The sequence below is a fragment of the Notamacropus eugenii genome, chromosome 1, assembly GCF_028372415.1.
Source record: "Notamacropus eugenii isolate mMacEug1 chromosome 1, mMacEug1.pri_v2, whole genome shotgun sequence".
Taxonomy (NCBI): domain Eukaryota; kingdom Metazoa; phylum Chordata; class Mammalia; order Diprotodontia; family Macropodidae; genus Notamacropus; species Notamacropus eugenii.
In genome coordinates this window covers 126,080,800-126,094,595 of record NC_092872.1, presented here as the reverse complement: position 1 = coordinate 126,094,595, position 13,796 = coordinate 126,080,800, and the positions used below count along the sequence as shown (strand labels likewise).

General features: G+C 41.4%; 1 protein-coding gene across 1 annotated transcript in view; it reads left to right on the top strand.

Moving 5' to 3' along the window:
- Positions 1–13,796, top strand: part of DAPK2 (death associated protein kinase 2) — a 184,567-nt gene that overhangs the window by 169,348 nt on the left and 1,423 nt on the right. Inside the window, exons 10-11 of the mRNA XM_072613525.1 lie at positions 7,571–7,660; positions 7,793–7,876. Coding sequence (XP_072469626.1) covers positions 7,571–7,660; positions 7,793–7,876 — 174 coding nt within the window. The remainder of the gene's footprint in view (positions 1–7,570; positions 7,661–7,792; positions 7,877–13,796) is intronic.

Below are 13,796 nucleotides of genomic sequence, written 5' to 3'. Positions count from 1 at the left end.
CTTCCTCCCTCCCTCCCCACCCCTTCCCTTTGGAAGGCAAGCAATTCAATATAGGCCAAATCTGTGTAGTTTTGCAAATGACTTCCATAATAGTAGTGTTGTGTAAGAATTAATTATATTTCCCTCCATCCTATCCTGTCCCCCATTACTTCTATTCTCTTTTGATCCTGTACCTCCCCATGAGTGTTGACCTCAAATTGCTCCCTCCTCCCCATGCCCTCCCTTCCATCATCCCCCCCACCCTGCTTATCCCCTTATCCCCCACTTTCCTGTATTGTAAGATAGGTTTTCATACCAAAATGAGTGTGCATTTTATTCCTTCCTTTAGTGGAATGTGATGAGAGTAAACTTCATGTTTTTCTCTCCCCTCCCCTCTTTATCCCTCCACTAATAAGTCTATGAGAGATAATTTGCCCCATTCCATTTCTCCCTTTCTCCTCCCAATATATTTCTCTCTCACTGCTTGATTTCATTTTTTTAAGATATGGTCCCATCCTCTTCAATTCACTCTGTGCACTCTGTCTCTATGTGTGTGTGCATGTGTGTGTGCATGTGTGTGTGTGTAATCCCACCCAGTACCCAGATACTGAATAGTTTCAAGAGTTACAGATATTGTCTTTCCGTGTAGGAATGTAAACAGTTCAACTTTAGTAAAGTCCCTTATGACTTCTCTTTGCTATTTACTTTTTCATGCTTCTCTTCATTCTTGTGTTTGAAAGTCAAATTTTCTTTTCAGCTCTGGTCTTTTCATCAAGAATGCTTGAAAGTCCTCTATTTCATTGAAAGACCAATTTTTCCCCTGAAGTATTATATTCAGTTTTGCTGTGTAGGTGATTCTTGGTTTTAGTTCTAGTTCCTTTGACTTCTGGAATATCCTATTCCATGCCCTTCTATCCCTTAATGTAGAAGCTGCTAGATTTTGTGTTATCCTGATTGTATTTCCACAATACTTAAATTGTTTCTTTCTAGCTGCTTGCAATATTTTCTCCTTGACCTGGGAACTCTGGAATTTGGCCACAATGTTCCTAGGAGTTTCTCTTTTTGGATCTCTTTCAGGCAGTGATCTGTGGATTCCTTGAATACTTATTTTGCCCTCTGGTTCTAGAATCTCAGGGCAGTTTTCCTTGATAATTTTATGAAAGATGATGTCAAGGCTCTTTTTTTGATCATGGCTTTCAGGTAGGCCCATAATTTTTAAATTGTCTCTCCTGGATCTATTCTCCAGGTCAGTTGTTTTTCCAATGAGATATTTCACATTATCTTCCATTTTTTCATTCTTTTGGTTTTGTTTTGTGATTTCTTGGTTTCTCATAAAGTCATTAGCCTCCATCTGTTCCATTCTAATTTTGAAAGAACTATTTTCTTCAGTGAGCTTTTGAATCTCCTTTTCCATTTGGCTAATTCTGCTTTTGAAAGCATTCTTCTCCTCATTGGCTTTTTGAACTTCTTTGGCCAATTGAGTTAGCCTATTTTTCAAGGTGTTATTTTCTTCAGCATTTTTTTGGGTCTCCTTTAGCAGGGTGTTTACTTGTTTTTCATGCTTTGCTTGCATGTCACTCAATTCTCTTCCCAGTTTTTCCTTCACCTCTTTAACTTGATTTTCAAAATCCTTTTTGAGCTCTTCCATGGCCTGAGCCCACTGAGTGGGCTGGGATACAGAAGCCTTGACTTCTGCTTTTTTCCCTGATGGTAAGCATTGTTCTTCCTCATCAGAAAGGAAGGGAGGCAATGCCTGTTCACCAAGAAAGTAACCTTCTATAGTCTTATTTTTTTTCCCTTTTCTGGGCATTTTCCCAGCCAGTGACTTGACTTCTGAGTGTCCTCTCCACCCCCACCTCGCCTCCAGATCCGCCCAGTCAGCACTTGGGGTCTGAGATTCAAATGCTGCTCCCCAGCCTCAGGGCTTTGGGCAGGGGCAGGGCTGCTGTTCAGTGTGAGATTAAGTTCAGGTGCTCAAGTCAGGGCAGGGCCACCTCACGGGCTCCATTCCCTCAGGGAGTTTATGCAGAAACCTTCAACAATGGATCCGGGCTCCTGCCTGCTTGGGGAGCCCTGGTCTGCTCCCGCCTCTGCTGCTGCCTCCCAAGGGGGCCTGAGTTATGGGGGCACCCCACTCCCCTCTCGACCCACCAAAGAGACCCTCTCACCGACCCTTGTCACCTGTGGGTGGAGGGACCCACGCGGCTGCTGGAGATTCCGTCCCTGAAGCCTGGTCGGATCTGCTCCTTTCAGTGCTGCACCACAGAGGCAGGGTTGGGCTCTGCTCCGGGTCCGGGTGCAAGGGGTCTTTTGCCGAGAGGTTTTCAGGCTCTCTGGAGCAGAAATCTCGTCCGCTCCATTCTGTGGCTTCTGCTGCTCCAGAATTCGCCCATGGTTCTTTTTATTACACGTATTTTATGGGCAGTGGGTTCGGAGGTAGCATATGTGCATCTTTCTACTCCGCCATCTTGGCTCCACCCCCCTAGCACCATCATTCTATCCACTATACCCCCTAGCTGCCCCATCAACCCTGGGATGTAGGTACTATTATTATTTCCATTTTATAGCTGAGGAAACTGAGGCAAACACGTTAAGCAACTAGCCCAAGGTCACACAGCTAGTAAGTATCTGGGACAGGATTCTAACTCAGATCTTCCTACCTGAAGGCCCAGTACCTATGTACTATGTGCCAAGCACTGGGGACACAAATGCAATGCCTAGTATTACCAGGTTAGGACCTTACAGTCTAAAGCTCTGGTTCCTCAAGGTGCTCAGGAGCCATCTAGATCTCTTTGTGTCCTCATTTGCCAGAAGAGTGGAGGACAGTGGCCAGAAACAGCAGACAGAGCAGGCTCTTTATTCTTGTGGTAGAATTTTGACCTTCAGGTCAATGAACTTTTGGTGAATGGCTGCCTTGTGCCCAGAATGTGCTAGGCCCTCTAGAGGGTAATAAAAGGCTAGTGATAGTTCCTGTCCTTAAGGAGACTATTTTATTTGTCCTGGCACAGTCTAGAATGAAGCTGACCAGGGGTCTAGAATGATGTTGTCTAAGCTCCCTTTGTACAGTGGAAGTGGGGCTGGCCAAGCCTGAGGAGGAAAGTCCTAGTGGATAAGTCCCAATTGATGAGGTACCAGAAGCAAGAAGTAGGTTATACAGAGCAAAAAAGATCAGTTAGTGGAATAATAAACCCAAAATACAAATCAAATGGGGGTCTATGACAGAAGGGACATCTGGGGAATACACATTGATAATGAGATTAGCGGTAAGCAGGAGACAATCTGAGCTTTGGAATAAATAGCCTGAAGGCCCCTTTCAGCTCTAAGGTCTATGATTCAATGAGCCTGAGGTCTGGGCTTGAGCAGAGATGACTTACACGATATGTCGGTGCTGAAGTGGGCACACACACTCCTTTTAATCCTGGTGCTGTGGTCATGCGAACCTTTAATCTCTTTGTTCTAACAAAAGATCTTCAGATGTGAACAGCTCCCAACCAGGAGAGACATTTCCTTCAACTAATCAGTCAACAAGGGTTTTTTTTAAAGGGGAGACTGCCAAAGAGGTCCAGGGCACAAAGAAAGATTAAGAAACCCTAATTACTGAGTAGACAAGGATGAAAATAGAATAGTTCCTGTCCTCAAGAAGTTTACGTTGCTTTATGAGAAACAATTGTGCATGAGCTGCCGTTACCTGTAAGAGTTTGGCCTAGTCGCAGCCTCTCAACTCAGTTGTAGGTGGTAAGACAGTATGTAATGCGATATATGTATATAATGTGATAAATGCAGTAATCCAGATATGGGCAAGGCTTTCTGGAGAGGTAAAACATGAGTTGGGCCTTGAAGGATGTAAAGGGTGTAGTTTGGGGTGGGAGATCTGGAAGTAAATTATGGGTTCTATAATGAGCATGGCCTGTGTGGAAGGCAGGAGATTGGTTGGTCTTTCCTTTCCCTGAATACTCCTTGGTTTATTGCTTTGTCTTCTTGGATTTTTATTTCCCTTTCTCCACTAAACTTTTTATCATGGAATCTTAAAAGTTAGAAGGGAGCTCAGAAGTCGTCTGGTCTAATTGATGCCTCATTATATCCATGATGAGTTCAGTCTTAACTTGAAGATGTTTAGGAATATACAACTCACCACCTCTCAAGATGACCCATTTCACAACTAATTAATTATTAGGCAGTGTTTTTTTCTTATATCAATTTAAAAATGAAATGCATCTCTTCAAGTCTGCTCCTTATTCCTAATTACACAATCTGCTGAAATAAATCTGATCCCTCTTCCACATTAAATCCTTGAAAATCGTTATTATATCTCTCTACTCTCCATCCCCCAAATCTTGATGCTTTTTTTTGCCAGTCTACGTGTCCCCATATCCTGCAACCAATCTTCACATGACATGGTTTGGAGTTCCCTTACCATTTTGGTCACTCTCCTCTGGAAATGTTCCATTTTACAATTTCTGTTATTGTTTTCATTGACTCAGACTTGTGATCTCATCAATGCAGAAAGCTCTTGGTGAAGAACTTCTAGGTATCTGTGTAGTCCAATGGAAGTATTGAACCTAGAGTCAGGAAGACCTGAGTTCAAATCCCACCTCAGAAATTTACCTACCTGCGTGACCCTGAGCAAGTCACGTCACTTCCTGTCTGCCTCATTTTCCTTAACTGTAAAATGGGGATAGTAATAGCACTTAGGTCTCAGGGTTGTTGTGAAGATTAAATGATTAAATTAAATTAAATTAAATGATTAAAAGGTTAAATATTATGAAGTTCTTGGTAAACCTTAAAGCATTACGTAAGTGTTTGCCGTTATTGCCAGTGCAGATTGGCACTTTCTTCAAAACTGGTATTCTTAGTCACCTGGGGGCCCTGGAAAGTTAGGTGACTTGGCCAGGGTCTCACAGATAATATGTATGAAGCAGAACTTTGAACCTAGGTTCTCCCTATTGGCTGTCACTTTTTGGTTGTTTGGTCATTTTCTGTAATGTCAGACTTTTTACCCATTTGGAGTTTTCTTGGCAAAGATACTGGAGTAGTTTGCTGTTTCCTTCTGAAACTTATTTTACAAACGAGGAAACTGAGGCAAACAAGGTTAAGTGACTTGCCCAGGGTCGCACAGCTAGTAAGTGTCTGAGGCTGGATTTGAACTCAGGAAGATGAGTCTTCCTGACTTCAGACCCAGCGCTCTATCCACTCTGTCTGCAACCTCCCCCACCCCCATCCTCACCTGGTACATAGTGGGTACTTAATAAATGCTTACTGACCAATTATAAATTCTAAAGCACGATATAAGCATGAGGCATTATTGTTATTACTCTCTTTGCTATTATTTTTTCCTAGGAATATTCATGCTTTTTTATTTCCAGCTTTTCCACCTGACCACATCATAGAGAAAAATATTCAAGGTGAACATTGAAAGTTGTCCTCTGTTCTCTTCAGTGTCTCTATAAAGGAGAATCTAATAGATGAATGAATGGATGAAAAAACATTTATTAAACACTTCCTGTATGCTCAAATAGGTGATGCAGAGGATAAAGTTCTTGGCTTGGAGTCAGGAAGACTCATCTTTGTGAGTTCAAATCCCGCCTCAGACTCTAGCTGTGTGACCCTGGGCAAGTTACTTAACCCTGTTTGCCTCAGTTTCCTCATTTTTAAAATAAGTTGCAGAAGAAAATGACAAACCACTTCAGTATCTTTGCCAAGAAAGCCCCAAATAGGGTAACGAAGAGTTGGACTCGGCTGATATGACTGAACAAGCTCTCCCATCTTTGCTGGGGATGTGAAGACAGACCCTGCTGTCAAGAGGCTCCCATGCTCATAGGGTCATGGATGCAGATTGCATTCTATTTTATTATGGAAGGGATCTTAGAGGTCAGTTAGACCAACCACCTCATTTGAAAAATTAGGAACTAAGGCCCAGAAAAGTTAAAACCAAGGTATTAAGTAGAAGAACCAGGATTTGAATCCAGGTCCTCCGGCCCCAAATTTGTGCCATGATGTTTCTTCACCACCCCTCTCTTATTAGCTCTCCAAAAGAAAGCAACACTTAGATTTCTTCCCTGTCCACTCCCCCACTTGCCAGTGAAGTCTTATGTTAGAGAAACTTACATACCAACCACTGTAGGGGCTCCCTGAGAAGGGGACTGCGGTGACCTATACAGCACAACTGAGGAAGTCTCAGAGTTATATGCTTTCATTACAGTTGGCCCACATTGTCCACAGCATCAAGGGCCTCCCCAAAGCACTGTTCAGAGTACATGCCAGGTCTTCTGGCTAAATGATGCCAATCTGTCATTCTGATTGTTTCTCTGCTGTGTACCCAGAACTATGCAGGGTTGAGGGGGAACAGGAACAGGCAAGAAGAGAGGTGAAGGAAGCAATAGCCTCTGACCTTGAGGGGCTTGTAGACTAGAAAGAGAGATAAGACTCATCCCTGCGAAAGAAGCAGAAAGCTGCACCGAATAATATATTGTGTTGAACTGAGTTGCAGGCTAGCATAGTTTATGACATCATAGAGTTGACTTTAAGGGTCTTTAAAAATTTCTTAAATCAAGCGTTCTTACAACTTGGGGTCCATAGACCTCTAAGATACTGGTGAACAGATTTCAGGAGGTACTTGAACTTGGATAGGGGAAAAATACATCTTTACCTCAATATAATTGGTTTCCTTCATAATCCTATGAGTTTTATATCATGAATTTAAAGCTTTTATTCTGAGAAGAGGTTCAGAGGCTTCCCCAGACTGTCAAAGGGGTAAATGACATACAAAAATGATTAAGGACCCCTGGTCGAAACTAACCCCCCTCACTTTACAGATGAATATACTATACAACCTGGAATACTCAGGGCTGGAGAACATGATGAGATTTAAAACATCACATGATTATAAATTTAGAGTTGGAAGGGACCTAAGAAGCATACTAGGTCAATATTCCTTTTGTCAGATAAGGAAACTGAGGCCCAGAGAAGCTCAAGTTCATGCTATGGGACGGAACCAAGATCAGTTCCAAGTATTCATGCTTTGATTTATAGCAATGTGTTTTGAAAGACAGCCCACACACCCTAGGCTTGAGCTCCATCCCTGTTTCCTCCAGATAATACCCAGAGTGCATGAATATTGAGAGACAATGCCCCTCTGCCATCGTGGTCATGTTTTTCTTTCCTTACCCTGCTGAAGATCGTGTGCCATTATGTAAATCCAACCAACTAACCCTTGCCACGTACTGTGATGCTGAAATCTCACTCAGCTATCCTACCCATAGCCCCAGGAGCAGCTGGCACTTTGCCAGCCCAAGTGGAGCCTGGAGCAGAGAGGCTCTGTCTACATTTTCTTCCACTACGGTAATAATAGATCAGCCAGAGGAGCAAGGACGTATCACCTTCACAGCTGACAAATTTGAAACTGGATTGCTTCCCCATCAAGCTCTTGCTCTGAGCCCCTGGTGAACCCAGGAAATACAAGACTTGGGCAATGCAGCTTCACTGTGCAACCCCAGCACAAATCAGTGCCTCTTAGTTCTAGGGATTTGGAGGGCAGGGAAAGAGAACCGTGAAAAATGCCCAGAAATAACCACAGTTTGTTTTTGTCTCCTAGCCAGTGGATAATCGGCAAGCCATGGTCCGGAGGGAATCCGTCGTCAACTTGGAAAATTTCAAAAAGCAGTATGTCCGAAGGCGGTGGAAGGTATGCAGGCTAATGGGCTTTACCAGAGTTTTGGTGGCAAAAAATGGGTAGCCTCTGAGAGGTTTCTCTCAGGCTCTACACTACTTTCTCTTCACAGTTTGTTTTTGTGTGTGTTTTCTCTTTCGGCCCCAGCTTTCATTTAGCATCGTCTCACTGTGTAACCACCTTACCCGTTCCCTGATGAAAAAGGTTCATTTGAAGCAGGAAAATGATTTGGTATGTATTCATTCCCTACAGACTTTTATTGAGTATCTACTCTGTGCTAGGTCCAGAGTATAGACAAATAAAGAAAAACCAGCTCATACCTTCAAGGAGTCTGTGTTTGAGGGAAGAGGGAGAGCAGGTGAGCACCAGCGTTGAACCAGACAAGTAAACAAATACACAGTATAATTTAAGGAAGAGGAAAGCATTAACTGTTAGAGGGAATCATGGAAGGCTTCCATGGGAGATGGCGTCTGAATTGCACCTTGGAAAAATCCGAGGCTTCTAAGAGTCATTGAGTTGAGGAGAGAGTTGATTCTAGGCATATGGAATGGCCTGAGCAGAAGCAGACAGGGGATGGAGTGCCAGATTCAGTGAGATTCATTAGCAGACAAAGTTGGTCAACAGATGATTAAAAGTTTTATTTTGGCCAAAGTCAGGTTCGTGAGGAGAGGGTAAGATAAGAAGAAAGGATTGTGTAATCGAGGTCAAGAGCAGGAGTACCATAGCTAGAGATTTTGAAGTATATTTACCATTTGTCATTTTCTTTATTGTTATTCCTTGGTCTTCTGCTAACTTGAGGGGTGGGGTGGAGCCAGGAAAGGGACATATCCCATAAACATCCCAGGTATCTAAAGGAAGAAGTCCTAGGATTAAAAGTTCCCCCATAGAACAACTAAATACTCTGATGTTTATTTTACCAGTATTGATAGATGTTAGGATAGTCAATAGTATTAAGTAAACACATTTAAAAGGCAAAAAAATGGATTTATCCAGATGTTTTTAATCTTTTTTTTTTTTTAGGTTATAGACTCCTTTGGGAATCTGGTGAAACCTATAGATCTGTTCTCAGATATTTTTAAGTGCATAAAATAAACTACATAGGAATATAAAGGAAACTATATTGAAATGGAATTATCAATTTAAAAAAAAAACTGATAGACTCCAGTTTAAGACCCCTGACTTAAATTGTTCAGTCATTTCTCAGTCATATCTGATTCTTCATGACACCATTTGGGTTTTCTTGGCAAGGATGTTGAAGTGATTTGCCATTTCCTTCTCTAGCTCATTTTACAGATGAGGAAACTGAGGCAAACGGGGTTAAGTGACTTGCCCAGTGTCACACAGCTAGGAAGTGTCTAAGGTCATATTTGAACTCAGGAAGATGAGTCTTCCTGATTTCAAGCCCAGTGCTTCAGCCACTGCACCACCTAGCTACACTGACTTAATTAGAAGGACCTTTTAAGAGAAATCGTCCCCATCTTACCCAGAGTCTTCTTTTGTTGGCCTAAAGGTTCACATTTGTAAATTTGACTTGGCCATGTGGTAAATTTCCAGGACATTACCATCTAAATGACCTTCAGTGATTCATTTCAGCTTCTGAGGTCTCATTTTCCTCTGCTGTAAAGATATGATTTCTAAGATCCATTCCAGTTTTAATTCACATTTGTTGGAGATGTTTTACAGGGAATTTTAGGTCAGGATCAAGTTATATTAGGTGGTCTTGAAAGTAGTTTCCTAATCATAGATTTTTTGATAAATTGTATTTTAGGATAATTACATTTTGCTTTCATTTTTACTCTTTGTTCAAGGTATATTAGAAATAGGCTATTAAGCAAAGTTGGATCTTTTCAGTTGCCTCATTATCTTATTTTATATTCAGTATTTGACAAACACACAAAAAATAACATTTCCATATACAAAATAGATCAGTAAAAGGAATTCTGTGTGAGAATATGGATATCTATTATGAACAGCTTCTTAAAAATAAAATAAATTCAAAATGTTACTTTCAAAGCTGTCTTGCTGCCTGTTGCCTTTTGAACTTCCTTCTATAATCTGTGCATTTAAAAAAAATGCTTCAATGACCCTCTTTTCTTTCCTTTTCTTTTTTTGTTTGCTATCTCTGTACTTCCTCTCTAACTTTCCCCCCACCACATAAAAAAAAAAGGAAGACATATGAATTGTTTTAAAATTGTTATTGTATGGCTTGAGTCTTAGGATCAGAGATTTAAAAGATCTTAGAGGGTCAGTGTTCACCTAGCTCAAGTTGATCGTAAACCTAGATTTCCATTTGGCCCAGTTCAGGGACAAGACTACATGAATATATTCGCCCTGCATGGCAGTGCAGATCGTAAGCCACATTTGACTTATCAGGTCCCACAGATTCAATTATCATCTCTATGCTTATGATTTGAAGATCTACTTTTCTAGCTTTAACCTCTCTATTAACATCTTGAACTGGAGGTCTTATAGATATCTTAAACTCAACATGTAAAAACTAAACTTATTTTTCCCCTCCCTCTCTTCTTTACTGTTCATGAGAACAACCACTATCCTCCTAGCACCAGTGTAGGAGTCAGGAGGACCTGAGTTCAAATCTCACTTCAGACACTTGACGCTCACTAGCTGTGTGACCTTAGGCAAGTCACTTAACCCCAATTGGCTCATCCTGGGTCATCTCCATTCATCCTGATGAGTATTTGGTCACTGGATTCAGATAGCTCTGGAGGAGAAGTGAGGCTGGTGACCTGCACAGCCCTCCCTCACTCAAAACAAAGTCAAGTGCAAGTCATGTCATTATTTCTCTGATGGCATGGTCTTCTTCGGCAACGAAGGACGAACACACACTATCCTCTTAATCACCAAGTTTTGCAACCTAGATGTCTTCCTCCACTCCTCACTCCCTCTTACTCCCCATATCCAGTCTGTTGCCAAGTCCTATCGATTTCACCCTTATACTGTCTCTGGAATATGACTGCTTCTCTCCTCTGATATTCCCACAAGAAATAGTTCCATGCTTGGATTATTTCAGTAGCCTGCTGGTTGGTCTCTCTGCCACAAGTCCTGCCCCATCCAGTCCATTCTCCATTCAACTATCAAATTAATCTTCCTAAAGTGTGAGTCTGACCATGTCATCCCCCTTGTCAATAAACTCAACTTGTTTACTATTACCTCCAGGATCAAATATAAAATGTTCCGTTTGCTCTTCAAAGCTCTTTAAATCTACATCCTTCTTATTTTTCCAGCTTTCTTATGCCTTATACTCCTTCCTCTCTCCCCTGACCATATATTCTTATATCCAATGACACTGCATTCCTTGCTGTTTCTCAGAATACACTCATCTCCTGAATCTTGGCATTTTTACTGGCTGTCCTTCATGCCTGGAATTCTCTCCCTATTCATTTCCACCTCCAGCCTTCCTTGGTTTCTTTCAAGTCCTGGCTAAAATCGCATCTTCTATAATTCTAATGCCTTCTCTCTGTTAGTTATCTCCAATTTGTCCCGTATATATCTTGTTTGTACGTAATTGTTTGTGTGTTGTCTTCCTTTCATTAGACTGTGAGTTCCTTGAGAGTAGGGACTGTCTTTTACTTTTTTTAAAGTTTTATCTCCAGTGCTTGGTATATAGGAAGTGCTTAATAAAGACTCACTTGTATGCCTTTGGTGCTGAGAAATTGCCAGAATTTAACTGAAAAAAATTTACACTTTCCTAAAACATTGTCATTCCTCGGCCATTTCTAAATAGTCCATTTTCCTTTAAAGTCACCCGGCACAATTAGCCTTCAGGACTCCCCACCCATTGAAGATGTTGATGGATTCTCAGAAATATGTTTACCCAGTTTTTCTAAATTGGATTTTTTTCCCAAATCAATAGAATAGTAATAAACCAATTTGTTTGGAAGCACTAAATGAGATGATTTCAACTATCGCTTTCTCATTTCCAGAGTAAAGTTTTCCTGAACTGGTACCTTCTTTTTAAAAACTGCATTATATTAAAATGTATCAGCTTGATATTAATGAGATTAAATCAGTTTAATCCAAATGAAAATACAGTTGGATTTAGGCTCCAGTATGGTTCTTCTGTCCCTTGTTCGGTCATTTTGTCATTTTTCAGTCATGCCTGACTCTTCATGACCCCATTTGGACTTTTCTTGGCAAAGATGCTGGAATGGTTTGCCATTTTCTTCTCTATGTCATTTTTACAGATAAAGAAACTGAGGCAAACAGACTTCTGCTGGGTTTAACAGCTAGGAACTGTCAGAAGCCTCATTTGAAGTCAGGTCTTCCTGTCTCCAGGCCCAGCACTCCATCCACTATGCCACCTAGTCATGCAGAAGCCAAATTAAAATATTTTGGTATTTCTAAACGTTGTTTTCAAAGAGCTGGATTTTTTTAAATGTACTTAAAAAAGAGTTTTAAGGAATCTTTGGGAGAAAATGCATTGTAACTTTCTTTAAAAGTTCAAATCTGAGCTCAGTTAAGAAACATAGTCCCATTATCTATTCTCTAAATTTCTAGCTACACTGGGCTGGGCATTTGGACTTAATGGTGTTCTCAGATTAATATTCTCAGTGGATCCCACTCCTACATTAGAGAGGAACCTGTGGCTTGGTCATGGCTCTCTGCCAGTTAAGTTGGGAGCAAACTGAGCTCGGCTGTTAAATTTTAGCATCTGAGAAAGTCAGCCTCATTTGATGTTCACTTTAGTATCCGTGAATGACATAAGTCAATAAGCAAGCATTTATTATGCACCTGCTGCCTGTGCCAGGCATTGTATCAGGCACTGGGGATACAAAAACAGAAGGGAGACAGAGCTTGAGAAGGTCAGAAAGATACAACATGTTCACAGATAAAGGAAATTACAGTTTATATACAAGATAAATACACAATGATGGGGAGGGAATATTAACAATTAGGAGAATTCACTCTTGAAGGAGGTGGAACCCGAGCAACCTTGAACCCCAATGGGGTTCTAAGAGGTGGAGAAGGAGAAAGCATTCAAACATGGCGGATGGTGTGTGCCAAGGTAGAGAGGCCAGATATACACCTTCTCAAACCATCGTATTGACAATTCAGAAGACGTCCTTTAAATATGTTATCATTTGAGAGACCCAAAGCCTACAGAGGATGACATGTCTGATGCTTACTGATGCAGAGCAAATGGAAAAACAAAAACAAAAAATAAGAGAGGAGCCAAGATACCCCCATTCTAGTCCCAGCTGCTCTGTGGCTTTTGAAAAATGACTGTCTCTGTGCTGGAATTTCCTCATCAGTAAAATGGGAAGATTGGAGGAGCTAGATTCTAAAGGCCTTTCTAGCTCTTTAAAAAAAAATCTATGATTCTGTTCAGCTCCCATCAGAACATATCAAGGTACACGGTCAAAAGGTCATGGTTCCCAACCTCAACCATTTTTACATTTATCCAAGTTGTACTGACCGTGGAGACAGCACCAAGCGGCAGTAACTGATAGAACATGGCATTTGTTCACCCCAGTTGTAATTTTAATTTTAATCAGCATTCTGACTTGCCTCTTGGTTTCTTTAAGGTCTTCCACATACATACCCACATACACATACATACACACACACACACGCAGGCACACAGGCACACATATGCACATGTGCACACACATACCACCTGACTCCCTTTAACTTTAGTTCTGTGACCCCACCCCAGTTCTCCATTCCTCTCCTTTCTTCTCTCCTTTCCTCTTTTTTTTCTGAGGTGTCAAGGGCTCTCCTATGTGGGTTCCAGGCAAGCTGAGTTGGAAGGCAGGGATCACATCTGTCTATTGTTTTTGTTGCCAAATAGGACTCTAGCCAGTCCACTTGGTCTGACCACCTTACAGAACATAGGGCTACGCAGGATGCCAGCAGCAGCCTTCCCCGGGCCCACTTTCCCATTTCCTATCTTTGGCTTAACATCTCTAACCAAGGAGAAGTAAGCCCAGAGAAACAATATGGTGGATAAGAAAGGATACTGGCTTTGAGTTCAAGTCTCAGCCTTGTCTCTGTATAACCCTACACAGATCACTACTTAGAGCTTCTGTTTAGTCATCTATAAAATGGGGTTAATGATTCTTGTACTATCTATCCAGAAAATTGTTGCACTATGTAAACATGACCTGTTCCTCTTATATAACACCTTCTC